Source organism: Leopardus geoffroyi, chromosome A3, assembly GCF_018350155.1.
Source record: "Leopardus geoffroyi isolate Oge1 chromosome A3, O.geoffroyi_Oge1_pat1.0, whole genome shotgun sequence".
In the NCBI taxonomy this organism is placed as follows: Eukaryota; Metazoa; Chordata; class Mammalia; order Carnivora; family Felidae; genus Leopardus; species Leopardus geoffroyi.
Genome location: NC_059336.1, coordinates 12,515,507 through 12,533,276, shown reverse-complemented (window position 1 = coordinate 12,533,276; position 17,770 = coordinate 12,515,507). Strand labels below are relative to the sequence as shown.

General features: G+C 42.6%; 1 protein-coding gene across 3 annotated transcripts in view; it reads left to right on the top strand.

The window, feature by feature from the left end:
* The window catches only part of ARFGEF2 (ADP ribosylation factor guanine nucleotide exchange factor 2), a 104,681-nt gene extending 90,702 nt beyond the window's left edge, over window positions 1–13,979 (top strand). For all 3 annotated transcript variants that reach the window (XM_045444302.1, XM_045444303.1, XM_045444304.1), the window contains 5 exons: window positions 423–553; window positions 4,846–5,014; window positions 5,908–6,046; window positions 9,591–9,708; window positions 10,274–13,979. In XM_045444302.1, coding sequence (XP_045300258.1) covers window positions 423–553; window positions 4,846–5,014; window positions 5,908–6,046; window positions 9,591–9,708; window positions 10,274–10,450 — 734 coding nt within the window. In that variant the 3' untranslated portion in view covers window positions 10,451–13,979. The remainder of the gene's footprint in view (window positions 1–422; window positions 554–4,845; window positions 5,015–5,907; window positions 6,047–9,590; window positions 9,709–10,273) is intronic.
* Window positions 13,980–17,770: the final 3,791 nt, after the last annotated feature.

Below are 17,770 nucleotides of genomic sequence, written 5' to 3'. Positions count from 1 at the left end.
TGGAGGGAGGAGATGTTAGCTAGAGTCTAGTCAGTAGCTGCAGGTGGCAGAGAAGCTTGTCGGAAGACGTGGGCCCTGCGTAGCTGACTCCTCCCCTTCAGGTCTTTGCTCAAGTATCACATTCTTGGAGAGAGCTTTCCTGACCAGCTTATTTAAACTTGAAGCCCCATCCTGATGACATCCCTACCTTGTCCCCATCCCTACCTTTGTCATCGTCATTTGACATAGGTAGACATGTGCCTTAGACTTAAATATCTTGTTTATTTTCTGTCTCTGCCATGGAAGCAGGGATTTTTGTCCAGCTTATTCACTGTTATGCCACAGCATCAAGGACTATGCCTGGCATGTAGAAGGAGCTCAGTTAATATTTACTCAACACTGGCTGAATCATTATTAGGGTTAATCTTTATCATCTAATATAGATCAGAAACTGTTTGCCAGCCTCCTCATCAAGTGTGTGGTCCAGCTGGAATTGATACAGACCATTGACAACATCGTCTTCTACCCTGCAACAAGCAAAAAAGAAGATGCAGAACACATGGTTGCTGCCCAGGTAATAGGATGAGCCTCGAGGAGGACGAACTTGCCCCTGGAGAGGTTGCTCAGATGCAGTGGTGTGCTGGAGCCAGCTCGTAGATCGTGCTCATCTCTCCCCAGCCCTGTGATCAGTCACGGCATATTGGTAGCTTGAAATTGGCCACGATGAGAATATTTATACCACAGAAATCAGTAAACCCTAAAAATCAGAACTTTCTTTTTCTTTTTTTTTTTTTTTTTAATTTCCCAGAGAGCCGGTCTACCAGCATGCCACTGCTTAGATCCCACCCTCCCCGGTGCTTCGAAAAAGAGTGTTGTTAATCACAGGCCTGTTTCACATAATTGTTGTATGGTTTAACCATAAGTAACCGAGAGAGAAAAATATATGGGTGAAGATACCACTTTTTCCTTTAGAAAGTTTACTTTTTTGTCTTGTATGTACAACCTGTTGTTCTTGGCGACGGAGGTTGGGTGTCCAAAAGTTGAACCATAACATTACACCATAGGTTGTAAACTTACGTGGTTCTGGGACTAACATCCTGTGAATGCCTACTCAGCCTAGGTGGGACCGGGGGCAGAGAGACCAGGCACCTCCAGCCCCGCCAGAGCCGCAGCCGCCTCCCAACCCAGCGGTGTGTTGCTAACAGATGGGTCAAGTCACGACAGGCTCCCAGTTTTTCAACAGGAGCCAGATTGAGATTTTTTTCATATAGGAAATCTCCTGTTTATTAAGTAATATAATTACCAATGAACAGAATATATCTGTGGGCTAGATCCAGCCCAAAGGCTATCCTCCTTTTTGTTTGTTAGAGAGAGAGAGAGAGAGAGAGAGAGAGACAGAGCAAGTGGCACAGGGACACAGACAGAGGGAGAGAGAGAATCCCAAGCAGGCTCCACACTGTCAGTGCAGAGCCCGATGTGGGGCTCAAACTCACAAAGCATGAGATCATGACCTGAGCCAAAGTCAAGAGTCAGACTCTTTCCCGACCAAGCCACCCTGGCACCCCTGGTTTTTATTTTTTAAATGTACAGTTCGGTGTTTTGGAATATTCACAAAGTTGTACAAACATCACCCCTATCTAATTCCAGAATATTTTTGTCACCGCAAAAGGGAATGCCCTAACCATTAGCAGTCAGTCCCCCTTCTCTCTTCGTCCCAGCCCTTGATAGCCACTAATCTACCATCTGGCTCTATGGGTTTACCTAATCTGCATATTTCATATTAATAGAATCCTATAATACATGAGCTTTTGTGTCCAGCTTCCTTCACTTAGCATAACGTTTCCCGAGTTCATCCGTGTTGTAGCATGTGACATCCACATTGTTATATATATACAGATGTGTGTGTACACGCATATATATGTGTATGTATATGTCTATAATATTCCATTGTACAGCTGTTCCACATTTTATTTATCCTTTCAACAGTCGACGGACATTTGGATTGTTTCCATTGCCTGGCTATTGTGAATAACAGTGCTGTGAACGTTTGTATATGAGTTTTTATGTGGACATGTTTTTAATTCTCTTGAGCTTGTACCTAGGAGTGGAATTTCCAGGTGACACCATAACTCTATGCCTACCTTTCTGAGGAAGCGCCAGACCGTTTTCTAAAACAGCTGGACTATTTTACCCTACCATCAGCAATTGATGAAGGCTCTAATTTTCCACATCCTCATCAATGGTTGTTATTGTTCTTTTTTCTTTCTTTTTCTTTTTTTTTTTTTTTTGTAATTATCACAGCCATCCCAGTGAGTGTGAAGTGGTATCTCATTGTGATTTGGATTCCCATTCCCCTAGTGACTAATGACCTTGAACAGTTATCTTCTGTGTTGATTGGTTCATTTGTATTTTGGGGGAGATGTCTTTTCAAATCACGTACCCACTTTTATTTTTTTATTTTTTTTATTTATTTATTTTTTTTTCAACGTTTATTTTTGGGACAGAGAGAGACAGAGCATGAACGGGGGAGGGGCAGAGAGAGAGGGAGACACAGAATCGGAAACAGGCTCCAGGCTCTGAGCCATCAGCCCAGAGCCCGACGCGGGGCTCGAACTCACGGACCGCGAGATCGTGACCTGGCTGAAGTCAGACGCTTAACCGACTGCGCCACCCAGGCGCCCCTCGTACCCACTTTTAAATTGGAGTATTTATCTTTCGGCCATTGAATTATATGAGTTTTTATATATTCTGGATACTAGCCACTTATCAGATACAACTATTTTCTCCCATTCTGTGCATTGTCTTTTCAGTTTCTTGATGGTGGCCTTTGAAGCACCAAAACTTAATTTTAATGAAGTTCTGAATTACTATTTTTACTTGAGTCCTTATACTTTTAGTGTTATATCTGAGAAAGCATGGCCTGATTCAAGGTCACAAAGATTAGGCCCACGGTTTCTTTTAAGAGTTTTATAATTTTAGCTTTTACATGTAGGTGTTTGATCCATTTTTTAGTTCATTTTTGTGTCTAATGGGAAATAGGAGATCATCTTTTTTTTTTTTTTTTTTCTAACACGTGGACATCCCCAGTTGTCCCAGCACCATTTATTGTAAAGACTGTTTTCTCCCCAGTGAATTGTTCTGGCATGCATGTTGGAAATCACTTAATCCTAAATATAAGGATTTATTTCTGGGTTCTCAGTTCTGTTCCACTGACCTGTATGTCCATCTTTATACCAATACCACCACACTGTCTTGAATGAAATCAAAGTGTGAGTCTTCTAACTTTGCATTTCTTTTTTCAACATTGTTTTGGCTATTCTGTGTCAGTTGTGTTTCCACGTGAATTTAGGATCAGCTTGTCAATTTCTAAAAGGTAGTAATCTGGGGCGCCTGGGTGGCTCAGTCAGTTGAGCGACCAACTCCAGCTCAGGTCATGATCTCACAGTTTGTGAGTTCGAGCCCCGCGTCGGGCTCTGTGCTGACAGCTCAGAGCCTGGAGCCCGCTTCGGATTCTGTGTCTCCCTCTCTCTCTGCCCCTCCCCCACTCATGCTCTGTCTCTCTCTCAGAAATAAACAAACGTTAAAAAAAATTTAAAAAAATAAATAAAAGGTAGTAATCTGGGATTTTGATAAGGATTGCATTGAATTCATAGATCAATTTAGGAAACATGGCCAACTCCATTTTTCATTAACCTCCGGCTTATAAGAAGGATAGATCCATTCTATTCTTAGAATGCTCAACAAATATAAAATCCCTAATTACGTCTCACATTTTAGGCAACATGTTTGATAAAAATGTCTAGCATTTTGTACCTATTTTATGTTTTTTTTCCCTTCACATTTGTAAACAAAGTTGAAGCTAAAGATGCCACTCAGGCTTCACTTAGCAGTTTCTTTGTTGTTGCTGTTAAGTTTATTTTATATTGAGAGACAGCACGTGAGTGGGGCAGGAGGGGAGGGGCGGAGAGAATCCCAAGCAGGCTCTGTACCATCAGTGGACAGCCCAACATGGGGCTCGAACCCCTGAACCATGAGATCAAGATCTGGGTCAAAACCAAGGGTTGGATGCTCAACTGATTGAGCCAGCCAGGCACCCCAGTTTCGGTCTTTCAATAAGTATGGTTTGAGACTCACACCTTCTATGACATACAGTACAGTTTGACGTTCTCATGTTCCAATCTCATTATAAAATACAAATAAAATAGGGGCACCTGGGTGGCTCAGTCAGTTGAGCGTCCAGCTTCGGTTTAGGTCATGATCTCACAGCTCGTGAGTTCAAGCCCCACGTCAGGCTCTGTGCTGACAGCTCAGAGCCTGGAGCCTGCTTCTGCTTCTGTGTCTCCCTCTCTCTCTGCCCGTAACCCACTCGCATTCTGTTTCTGTCTCTCTCAAAAATAAATAAACATTAAAGAAAAATTAAAAAATAAAATAAAAATAAATAAAAGAGGAGGAGCGCCTGGCTGGTTCAGTCCGAGGGGCGTGCGACTCTTGATCTCGGGCTTGTGAGTTTGATCCCCCCGTTGGGTATAGATATTACTTAAAAATAAAGTCTTTAAAAAATTGTTTCTTTGATAAGTAGAGGACTGTGCAGTCCTATTGTGAAATAACTGGAGAAGTACTTGTGTTCGTGCAATGAAGGCAGTACCGACAGAACGGACACTCGGGCCAGCAAAGCCTGACGTCACGCAAGAGCTCGGCGTAATTCTCCCCCCTGCCCCTGCCGGTGAACAGAGTGTAAAGGGGAGACATTCAGGGTGGTGAGGAATGAAGTGTGTGTATGACTTGCGGCGAGTAATGACTGCCTCAATGTGATGCCATGGTGTCCAAAACCACCCTCACTTAGCTCTCCCACCCTCTCCTCTCTAGCAAGACACGCTGGATGCAGATATCCACATAGAGACAGAGGACCAGGGCATGTATAAGTGCATGTCTTCCCAGCACCTCTTCAAGCTGCTGGACTGCTTGCAGGAGTCCCATTCGTTCTCAAAGGCCTTCAACTCCAATTACGAGCAACGGACTGTCCTGTGGCGAGCAGGTAAGGCCACACAGCAGATGGGACAGGTGGCCACACCGGTCACCACCCTAAAACATGGAAGCCCTTGGGAAACTCCAGATACTTGTACACTTAGCTGGAATAACTTGGCAGATAATTTTCATGCTTGAGGGAAAAAGAAGGAATGCTGGGTACATTCCATCCCGGTACCAGGAATTCCAGGAATACCGCCTGGCACGCGGGGGATTTTCAGTAAGTATCTGGTGGAAAAGTGAATTCATAGAGACCGGAACTGATCTAGCAAATCAAGGTAAAATTATGTAGTTAAATATTTTTGTATCAAAAATTGTGGTGGTCTAGGAGAAACAGAAAAGCATTCAGACATTTTCTGAGGCTTTTAGGGGTTCTCCTTCCCACCTCCAAAAATAAATACATAAACTCTGGAGGTGATATAGAGATACATATAGATACATACACAGATTTATATAGATATATTTATATGTAGATAGGTATGCATGCATGGTGCCAGTGAGAGTCTCATTTTGTGAACTTTGCACAAAAGTGAGACTTTATATAATTTTTGTATTGTTACTGTTACTGGGTAACCATTCATTTTCTTCCCAAATGCTTATTTTAATCCACAGTTTTATAATACTGTTTTCCTTTATGACTTTAACAGATCTAGGTATTTTATGCCTTTGCCTGTAATAAGGCTTTGCTTGTGAGAGTTGTTTACGTATCTCTGTGGCTGACTGGTACTGCTTTGTTTAAGAAAATGTGTTTAAGAGTAATGTTATAGGTCAGCTAGACTTCAGTTAAAAAGAAGGTGAGATGTTTCAGTGTTCTTTCCCTAAGGTAACTAGATTAGGTTCCCGCATGACTTCTCAGTCTTATCCTAGAAGTGTGCACTGTTTATCTGACTGTCTAATCTCTAGGTTTTAAAGGCAAATCTAAACCCAATCTTCTAAAGCAAGAAACCAGCAGCCTGGCCTGTTGTTTGAGGATCCTGTTTCGGATGTATGTTGACGAGAACCGCAGGGATTCCTGGGATGAAATCCAGCAGCGACTTTTAACGTAAGAAGATTCGTTCCTGATTAAATGTCTTATCTGTAAAACACAAACTGCATCACAATAATACTCTGAATTGAAAAGAAGAAGAAAAAACATATACATGCTGACACCCTCACAAACTGCTTTTCTTTTTTTGTGTTTTCTATTTGCTGATGCTTTTTTTTTTTTTTTTAACGTTTTATTTGAGAGAGCGCAGGCAGGGAAGGGGCAGAGAGGGGAGGACGGAGGATCTGAAGCAGGCTCTGTGCTGACAGCAGCGAGCCTGTTGTAGAGCTTGAACTCATGAACCTTAAGATCATGACCTGAGCTGAAGTCGGATGCTCAACCAACGGAGCCACCCAGGTGCCCCTTTGCTGACACTTCTACTTCACTTTTCTTAATGCCCTGAGGAGGGTGGGGCCTCATTTCTTTCATTTATAGGTTGAGAGGGGGCGAGAGAGAGAGAGAGAGAGTGAGAATCTTAAGCAGGCTCCCCATTCAGCGTGGGGCTCAATCCCACAACCCTGGGATCATTACCTGAGCTGAAATCGAGTCAGACACTCAACCGACTAAGCTACCAGGCGTCCCTCATTCATAAATTTCTTAAGGCACAAAAACATGGGCAGTACAAAGTACTCCGAGTCAGCAGGTCCAGAGTGAAGTCCTGACTAAGTCCTCTTTAGGGCAATGTCCACTTAAACCTCCCACCCTTCCTCCTTCCCAAGAAGCATGTGTTGGAATCCTGTGGATACCAGGGTGTCCTGACTTAGCTTATGCAGAAACGCAGCCTTGAGGAGATGGGGGGTGGCATTGAGAGTCCCAGACAGAAAAGTAGACGTTTGAGGGGCGCCTGGCTGGCTCAGTTGGTTAAGTGTCTGGCGGCTTCGGCTCAGGTCATGATCTCACGGTTCGTGACTTCAAGCCCCGTGTCGGGCTCTGTGCTGACGGCTCAGGGCCTGGAGCCTGCTTCGGATTCTGTGTCCCTCTCTCTCTCTGCCCGTCCCCTGCTCATGTTCTGTCTCTGTCTCAAAAATAAGTAAAACATTAAAAAAATTAGAAAAGTAGACGTTCGCCACCCAGCATCTTGTGAGCAAGACACCATGTCTGCTCCCCCTTTTCACTCCTTTATGATTTCAGATCATTAGCTTGTGGTGCTGGCAACCACGATAGGATGTGTATTCTCCTGCACTGCTAGGAGGAGTGTACAGTGAGGGGATTTTTCTAGAAAGCAGGTGGCATTAAAATCAGGAACGTGAAAATGTTCAGTGCCTTTCTTTGGCACAGTAATTCCACTGTCATGGAATCTAAAATGTCTTAGAGGGGTGCCTGACTGGCTCAGTCTATAGAGCGTGCGACTCATGATCTCAGGGTTGTGAGTTTGAGCCCCACTTTGGGCATGGAGATTACTTACAAAACAATTTTTTTTTTAAAAAGAAATTTTGTTAGAAATAGGAACCAGGATTCCCACAAAGAACTCTTCACTGCAGACTTACTTATAAAGAGAAGAAATATCGGGTGCCTGGCTGGCTCAGTTGGTAAAGCATGAGACTTTTTTTTTTTTTCTTTTAAGATTTTAAAGTAATCTCTCATGAGTTCACTCTCATGAGTCCCCATGTTAGGCATAGATTACTTTTTAAAAATTAAAAATACGAAAATAAGAGAAGAAATTTAAAACAGCTCAGCTGTAGAATGGATAACTAAATTACAGTCTATCCTGTGGTAGAATATTATGCAGGCATTGAAAATGAAGTTTTACAAAATAATTTTCCAGAATGTGGGAATGTGCTCATGATACAAGTTTCACCACAAAACAGGATGTAAAACCATATAGATCTGATTTTTCAGCAATGTTTTTTAAATATCACAGACAAAAAGACTAGAAGGAAATAGGACAATATTTTGATATATGTCCCTTAGGATGATGGAATTACGGGTATTTTTTTCTCCTTTATAATTTTTTTGCACTTTTCGTTCATCATAATTAATTATAGAGACACCAATAGCTCATATTAACTTAAATCAAGCTCAAAGGATAATTATCTACATAGTCTCATAAAGTTTCTGTAAAGGAGATAAATTTGCAATTTCTAGCATAACATTTTTTTTTAAGTAGGCTCTACCTCTAGTGTGGGGCTTGAACTCACAAGTTTGAGTCACATGCTCCACCAGCTGAGCCAGCCAGGCACCCCAGCATAACATGTGTTTTGAAAGTAGCACTTGTAGCGCACCTGACTGGATCAGTTGGTTAAGCCTCTGGCTCTTGATTTCAGCTCAGGTCATGATCTCACAGTTCATGGGATTGAGCTCCATGTTGGGTTCTGCACTGACAGTGCAGAGCCTGCTTGGGATTCTCTCTCTGCTCTGCCCCCTCAAAAATAAACTGAAAGAAATAATAACCAAAAAGTTAAATAAAAGTAGCATTTGTGGGGCACCTAGCTGGCTCAGTTGGTAGAGCATGCTGCTTTTGATCTCGTGGTTGCAAGTTCAAGCCACATGTTGGGGGTAGAGATTACTTTAAAAAAAAAAAAAAGTAGTGGGGTGCCTGGGTGGCTCAGTCAGTTAAGCGTCCAACTTTAGCTCAGGTCATGATCTCATGGTTCATGGGTTCTTTGCCCCTCCCCTGCTTGTGCTCCCTCTCTCTCAAAAATAAACAAACATTAAAAAAAAAAAAAAAAAGCAATTGTATGTGACAGGAGAAGAGAAAGGCAGTGTGTAGCCAGCTGTGGATGATAGGCTCTATGTTCATTGTGCACAAATGCTGATTGGGCCCTCTTCTCTGAGCAGGCCCTGAGCTATGCTAACATTCAACACACCAGTCTCATTTAATCTTTACCACAGTCCCTTGAGTTGGGTACAGTTATTTATCCCTGTTTTATAGCTTTGCCCAAGATGGCATAGCCAGAAGCCAGAGCAAATGCCCAGCAAATAAATACTCATTGCCAGAATGAAGAGTTTTCCACTACATGGGGCACCTGGGTGGCTCAGTCGGTTGGGCGTCTGACTCTTGATTTCTGCTCAGGTCATGATCCCAGGGTCATTGGATGGAGCCTGGCATCAGGCTCTGTGCTGAGCATGGACTCTGCTTAAGATATTCATTCATTCATTCATTTTCTCTCTCTCTCTCTCTCTCTCTCTCTCTCTCTCTCTCTCCCCCTCTCCCTCTCCCTCTCCCTCTCCCCCTCTCTCTCCCCCCACCCCCGCTTCCTCTCTCCCTCCCTCTGCCTCTCTTCCCCACTCACATGCTGTCTCTAAAATTAAAAAAAAAAAAAAATTCTCTAGTAAAATGTGAGAGGTTAATCTTGTGGGTTTTTAAAAAATTTTTTTAAATGTTTATTTATTTTTGAGAGAGAAAGAGAGTGTGAGTAGAGGAGGGGCGGAGAGAGAGGGAGACACAGAATCTGAAGCAGGCTCCAGGCTCTGAGCTGCACAGAGCCCAACATGGGGCTCAAACCCACCAACCGTGAGATCATGACCTGGGCTTAAGCCGGATGCTTAACCGACTGAGCCACCCAGGCGCCCCGAGGTTAATCTTGGGTTTGATGTGCCTCCCTGTTTCCGACTCTTCTAGCGTGTGCAGTGAGGCCCTTGCCTATTTCATCACCGTGAATTCGGAAAGCCATCGGGAGGCCTGGACAAGTCTTCTGTTGTTACTTCTAACAAAAACCCTCAAAATAAACGATGACAAGGTATAAACCAGGAAACTCTAATGTCTCCACTAGGACATAGGTTTGGGTTGGCATTTTACTCAGAATTTCAAGACTGTTTTTCTCAATTCTTCTAAGGATGGTTGCATAACTAGCACCATTCTAGATGCATTGGAGAAAAGTTAATTCATGACAGACAGTGATGCTGTGGCCCTTTGGGGCTCTTTCTCTCCAAGAAGCCCAGTTGAGAAAGGCTGATGTTGAGACCGTCCATGCGGCTGTTAAACAGCGGCAGTGATTTTCAGTGCGGCTGTGTTGGAAGAGAGGGTGGCGATTGTGAAGCAGTGGTTCAGAGCTGGGAATCTGCTTTGCTAAAATGAAAGTTGACTTCGGTAGCAAAGCTGTCCCCCAAATAATTTGTGTTTGGAGTTAAACGTAATTAAGAGACATTCTAATTTGCAAATTTCTCACATCAACTTTTTAATAGCAAGAAAAACCACCAGAATCTTGCAAGAAGTTCCAGGGTGAGATGAATACTCTTGGCAAAGTAGTGCCAGAAAAAATAGCTCCCTGTCTAATTCTCTCTCTCCTTCTCTCCCACCTCAAGTTTAAAGCACACGCTTCTATGTACTACCCCTACTTGTGTGAAATTATGCAGTTTGACCTCATCCCTGAGCTCCGAGCAGTCCTGCGCAAGTTCTTCCTGCGGATAGGCGTTGTGTATAAGATCTGGATTCCAGAAGAGCCGTCACAGCTACCGGGGACACTGTCACCAGTGTGGTAGCCCCGGCCCCGGCGGGCCACTGCTGCAGCTCTGCAGAACGCTCACCATGCCACCTCTGCCTGGCACATCTCGTGAAGGGTCAGATCTTAGAAACGAGGAGTCGGCCTCTGGGAGCTCAGAACGGCCTGGAGGAAGCCGGCCACTGCGCTGGCCCCATTGGTCCCTGACTAAGACGTTGTGCCGTTTCATTCAAGTGTTGCATACCCAGTTAACACAGTAGGTGGGGAGTCTGTTTCCTCTCCGTCATTCCATTTTACTGATTAAACTGTCAAACCTGTCACTGCACATGTGGTCATTTCCTAGCAGAGTCCCACGATTGGCTGTCCGTGTTTTGTCCGAGGAAGTTGCTCTCCTTGAAAACACTGAACATAGCTGTATAGGTTTGTGATTATTAGAGAGTATGTTAATAAAATTTCTTGTTGTAACGGCTAAGTGCCACCTAAAATATGCTGGATTTTTTGTTGTTGTTTGAGCGTGTTGGAGAATTTTGAGTGTTTTTGTCAGTTGTGAGTCAGCTGTAGTTAAATTAGTTTGGAGAAAGTTAGTGGGGAAAAGGGTTGTTGCCTTTTTTTTTTCTGTTTTGTTAACGTCTGAGTGATTTTTAAATTACTTTATGAAAAGATATTATTGAAAATTTCATTGACAGCAGAGTTTAGTAATTAAGTTAGAAGTAAGAGCTTGCAAGGTTAAAAAACAAAAACAGGTAGTGCCTCCTGGCTCTCCCTTTTTGAGTAACTTGGGGAGAAAACGTCTGTAGGAAAAAGTAAAAAATGTAATGAAGATGATTAGCCTTCCTTTGAAATAAGTATTTGTGGATGGGTATTGAAATTTCCAGAATGCATTGTCCATCTCACACATTGAAACCTAATCTATGAAGTAGTAACAAAAATGAAGTAGTAATTTAACAGAGTTAATTTATATTTGAGTAAACCTTTTATTTTTACCTCAGAACAGCGCGTGTACCAATTGTTAGCGTCCCTGCTGTGCACAGTCCCCGTTAAAGGGCCCTCGAGAGGGACGGTGGCTGTGCGTGACAGGGGTCGTCTGTGAACCTTGAGTCGTTGACCCGCAGTAGGCCTGTGCTGTTGTGGGGCCAGCACAGCTGAACTGTGACCGCGGCAGGAGATGGCCCATGCCCAAGTGCTTCCGTCAACTTGAGCTCAGGGGCTGCGTTCTTTGGGAAGGGTGGACTCTGGGGCTCCTCCCGTGTTGGTGAAGTCGCAGTACCCCTCACCGCCCTTAGAACGGAGTCCTGACGCGGCAGCTTCTGTAAAGGTTTGCAGTACACAGGCAGGGCCTGACGCCTGCAAGCAGTCTGTTTGGAAGCTGAATTTATTCTGAGTCAGCGAGAAAGAGGACACACGCTTCACTCTGCCCCCTCATCCAGTGCTCACCACAAGCCGCACTCAGCATTAGAAAAAGCGTTACACAGAGTCATTAAAACATTCAGACTTCTACCTATGCCCTCTCGTCCTGTAAATTGGGTTGTATTGATGTCAACTCTGGTGCCTTAGAAGTTAGCAAGTTGGGAAACTATCTAAAATCAGCTATGTTTTCTTTATAGAGAAGGATTTCTGGTGCTTTTGTTTACTAAGAGACCGGTTTCTTCAACGTTTTTTGTTTGTAACAGCCTTGAGAAATGTCTGGTTTGGGCCAGCAGTACTTTTTTTTTTTTTTTTCTTTCCCCCAAAGTATTTTAATTTCTCTACCAAAGAAAAAAAGAGCAGGTTTAGGTTTTTATGTTATTCACATACATTAGAGAAGAGGAGCTGTATAATTTAGGAGGAAGGGACCGTGGGAGAGTATCTTACCGTGAATGGAAAATATTAGCACCTTTGACTTACCTGTCCTGAAATCCATGACATCTTTACGCCGCAGCACGGAACATGTGTTCTAGACCCATCCCTGGTACTGTAGCCCGTCACAGCCTCAACAAGTCCGTGCCATCATCCGCCTTTGTATTAAAAGTACACACAGGAATGCGCGTGTCCCTTCGTACTTCTGTTTTCTGTACCATATCGCCGCGTTCCCGACTGGAGACTTTTCCTTTCCTTCTGGGGTTCCCGTGTGACATTTTCTTCATCATCTCTGACTGCATCACCAGTCATTTTTGCCTCCTTTTGCAGAGCAGGAAATGTTTGAGCGCATTTTGTTACATGCTGAAACACTCAGCCTTGGAGTTTTTTTAAACTTTGTCTTTTAAAAGATTGGATTCTCTGAATGAGGCATTTGAATTGTACCAGCACGGACCTTTTGGAAACAGGGATGTAAAACCATTTGGGGTAGCTTTTCTCGTAGGGGGCCCGTGACATACAGAGGAATTCCTTACCTCTACTAATAAGCCATTCAGCCTAAATTCTATTTTGTGAATCAGTCTGTTCTATCTCATGGTAAACGTGGCTTGTGCCACTCAAACACTAGTGAAAAGAGTGCGTATAACTCTGCAGCACCGGGCCAGGACGCCGTTCACAAAGTTAGAGAAGATGGAGCATTTCCAAGGCCTTATTTCTTTCTCAGAATGCTTTAAGTATTGATTATATGTGCTGGGTCTCTAGAGAAGTTTTGTTTGTTATAATACTGCTACTTTGAGCAATTTTGTTTTCTCTTCATTGTCCTTTAGGGCAATCACCAGCTCTGGCATCGTAACAACAAACGGTGGATGGGAAATTTGATTCCTAATCTGCATCTTGAGAGTCAAATACACCTTTTCCCTGTTACTCGTCACGTACAACCAAAGAACTACATTATGGAAATTGTATGATAATATCTGGAAACACAACCTTTTCCTCTGACAGATGACTTTTGTACAACATGCAAAAAAAAAAAAAAAAAAAAAAAAAAAACCTAAACCTTTTTGTTGTTCTTTTGTCATTATGGCTATACATTTTGTAGCCGTCACAGTTCTTGAAGGAACCTGCTGACAGATACAAGTATGAGCACCCCATTCAGATGTCTGCTGTTACGATGCAAACGGATATTGGCTGAGACAGAAGCTAGATCCTTAGTACCACGTTTTCTGAGTTCTGTTTTACCATTTCTGTTAAAGTAGAAATAGCTTGAACTCCTGTGAAATCCTGGAGTTTTGCTATCAGCAGCTTTGTAGTTTGAGAAACAAAGAAACCAAAGCTGAATATTTAAAAGAATGATTATATCTGGAAATCCTTGCTCTCAAAGACACTCATCAAAGGTGTAGTTTTTCTCAGTGTTCTAATTTTTAAAAAATTTTATCTTCATATTTGCATCAAATATTTCTTTATGTGCAAAAATGTGTTTTACCTCCTTAAAATGCCTAAAAAGTTAGTTAATAGCTACTTTTGTTTAATCTATACATGATGATTAAGTGCATTTAATATTGGTAATTTAATGAAAAGCATTCCTTGCCCAATGGATGTATACATTTTTGAAAGAATAAGCCGAATTATATAATATGAAATGCTATGTAAAGTTTTCTATGTAAAAATATTATGTATAATACTGTTAAAATCCCATGCTTTAATCAGGTGATAAATCAATAAAGTTTTAAAAAATAGAGCTGTTTTTAATATAGTAATTTATATAAATATATCAATTTATATAAATATATTTATATATATCAAGCTATAGTTTTGGGTTCATTTGTAATTATGGCAGCTGTAAGCATGTAGTTCTCAATTGGTAAAATTTGGCCTCAGTAATTAACAAAAATAATTTTTGATGGAGAATATTAACAGTGGGTTTTAATTATTTTAAGTAAGGTTCTCTTCTTACTCCTTCCCTCCCCATGAAAGAGGGGAAAATCCAGTCATGAGAAGATTCTTATTTATCTCTTGAATTCGCTTTAACTCATTAGTTTGAACAGTGGGTTCCCAAGAGAAGACAGAAGTCTCCCCTTGCTGCCGTTGAGGGGCAAGATTACAAAGGAAGACACAGGGTAGCCAGCTTGGGCACTGAGTGGGATACAATTCTAAGGTTCACAGAGGTTGCCAACATAGGAGGACATGGCTTGGCTTTAGTGCTTCTGAATTCAGAATATTCTTTCTGAAATATTCTAAAATTGTAAATGACTATTGTACTTAAAATATTCCCCTGAAATCGACTAATACTTTTGCATCTTTATTAATTGATTGGAGTAAAACTGCGACTCTCTGTGGTTCTACATTTCGGGTGCTTCCAGTAAAGAACAAAAGGAAAAGGTTTCCAAAGCGTCATTATCTCTCCACAGCAGATGGTGCCTGGGTTTTATCTAGAGCAGTCGTTTTCAACCTGCTGCCAATCACTAGTTTTCAGTTCTGTCCCCAAGAGGCACTCGAGACACTTGGCAATGGCTGGAGACATTTTGGGTTGTTGCAGCAGGAGAGAGGTGGGTAGGATGCTGCTAACCAACCCCCACTGCAAGGAATTACCATTCCCAAGGTCTCTCTCTCTCTCTCTCTCTCAAATAAGCTTTAAATAAATACTAGCCTCAAGGTCTAACTGGTGCTAAGGTTGAAAAACCCTGAACTAAATCGACTCAGTCTAACAGGGTTTCCTCGGCGTGGTGGTGTAAACCCAAAAGTCCATCTGTGGCAGACCCTTTTAGCTTTCTTTGGCCTTATTTTAAAAAGTCACTTCTGCTTACCCAGTTTAGAAAGGAGGGCGTGCTGAGGTCACTGGTCGAGGAAGGACCAACTCCACTTTATTTATTTAAGCATTTTGAAAGGTAATTTCAGCATTATGTTGCATTTGTAACCGTGCCAACAGACTGGAACATGTTTGAGGCAAAAGTACGTTTTCTTTTTCAAAGGACCAGAGTGGTTCCCTAGAGGTTTTGTTTTTGTTTTTGTTTTAAAGTTTACTTATTTATTTATTTAGAGAGAGAGAGGGAATCCCAATGCGGGGCTCGGTCTAATGAACCGTGAGATCATGACCCGAGCCGAAATCAAGAGCTGGATGCTCGGGGCACCTGGGTGGCTCAGTCAGTTAAGTGTCCGACTTCAGCTCAGGTCATGATCTCACAGTTTGTGAGTTCGAACTCCCCACATAGGCGGGCTCTGTGCTGACAGCTCAGAGCCTGGAGCCTGCTTCAGATTCTGTGTCTTCTCTCTCTCTCTCTCTCTCTCTCTCTCTCTCTCTGCCCCTCCCCTGCTCACGCTCTGTATCTCTCTCTCTCAAAAAATAAACATTAAAAAAAAAAAAAGTCACTGACCTGACGGAGCCACCCAGGCACCCCAGTTCCCTGGAATTTTTGCAAAGCTGTGTAACATGCCTGTTGTCCAGTTAAAGAAATCTGCGAAATCGTCCTTGAGTTAGTTATTTGTGTCACATCTTAGGAGTATCCAGCTTAGTAAAGGCAACTACATGCTCACAGCAAAAGAAGGGGTGGGGATTCCCCAAGGATTCTGGCAAAAATGATTTTAGTATTTTTTTGAAGTGTCCGTTTCTAGATGCAAGCCAACCGTCTCTGGTAATCAACTGAAGATTGAGCCTCTGCAGATAATTTTATATGTCAATTTTCATCTTTTCCAGAGATTCCCAATCCCTGCGTAAAGCTTCTGTAGCTGCTTCTTCGTTGACCTAAAATTCATCTTGATTTATGTTCAAGAAATACCATGCATTCTGGTAAACTTCTTATCTTGAGTGAATTTGAGCTTAAATAATGGCATATTGATTCTCTTGTCCAGGGTGCTGTGGTTTTCTGAGAAGCAGGCAAAAACCAAGCACCATTCTATGGGGGAGGCCAGTGGACAGATCATGGAAGCTGGAATGAAGAACTCTTTGTACGGTAGGATTTGTGCTAACTTTATGCCCCTTTTAGGGCATCAGCAATAAGCAGACTATCAATGTCACTTCTTAACATTTACTCATGGTTTCCTACACTCCAGATACAAATGCTTTGCATACAAGAAGTCCTTTTAATACTGCAACAACTGTATGACATAGCAGTATTAGACCTCCCTTTTGTTTTTGTAAGTTTCTTTATTTATATATTTATTTTCAGTCATCTCTACACCCAACACAGGGCTCGAACCTACAACCCCGGGATCTAGCCACATGCTCCACCAGCTGAGCCAGACAGGCACCCCTCACCCATTTTTTAGATGTGGATACTAAGGCCCGGAGAGGCCCGCTGAGGCTGTGTACCTGGATCACACGGTTGGGAAGCAGCCCAACTGGGACAGAGCACACACTTATCATATGCCAACCACACTGCCTCTTGCTGTCACTGGTTAATCTGAGGGAAGGGGCGGGGCAACCAAGCAGGGTATCCAGCAGAACACAGTCCTGGTCTCTGAAGAGCTTATGTTCCAAAGCCCCTGTTTGTAAATTCATCTGCTTGGATATTGCAAACACCTGAGTTAGAAACAATCTTTACCGGTGGGTGGCCCAGTGGGTTGAGCCTCCGACTGGTGATTCCGGCTCAGGTCATGATCTTGCGGTTTGTGAGTTCAGTCCCTGAGTTAGGCTCTGCGCTGACAGCACAGAACTTGCTTGAAATTCTCTCTCTCCATCCCTCCCTGCTCACTCACTCACTCTCTCTCAAAAACAAATAAAACTTAAAAAAAAAAAAAAAACAATCTTTACCAGATCTCTTAGACTAGCCTTCGTAATCAATGTCTGAAAGCGCAGTACAAGTTTTGTACCTGAACTGCCGTTACGTGCACTCTGCCACTACAATCCGAGTATCTTGTCTTTCGCAAAGGGTTTGGGGAATGATACGTTCTGCCCACAGGGCCTATGCCAAGGCAAGCAGATCTTTCTGAAAGTAGTATGTTCTGTGTTTGCCTTTTAATTTACAGCTTTTCTTGACATTTTTGTAATGTTGTGGATGAACGCCAACTTTCAGACAGCCCACTTAGCCTGTCCACACGTATCTTGATGCCAAGACTCCATTCTTCGTCCCCAGGTATTTTGGGGAGTAACAAACATTCTCTCATCCTACTTAGCCTCCCTAGATTTCTCATGACCTGTTAATGCGTGTCTGTGGCTGGGTGCACCTGTAGTTCTGTTTAATGGTCAGTGGAAATGAAAAAAAAAAAAGTCTGCATTATTGCAGTTCTGGTTTCTCTTCCATTCTGTGTCACAGACACCAACCCACCACTCATTGGAAAATGGTAAAAAAAATAAATAAATAAATAAGAAAGTACAATGGATGCATTGAAGTTATATGTAATTGTATAAATGGTGCAACAGTAATAAAGTTAAACAATTAAAGAAAAGACTAGCCTTTTGGGGGCTGTACCTTGGACCCTTTCATGCCCACCATGGATATTGTCTCAGAAGCTGCCTTCATTTCTTCATTTAATGTTACACACCTCAAAGTCTGTGACACCAATTAGTGACTTCTTTAGATTTTCACAACTT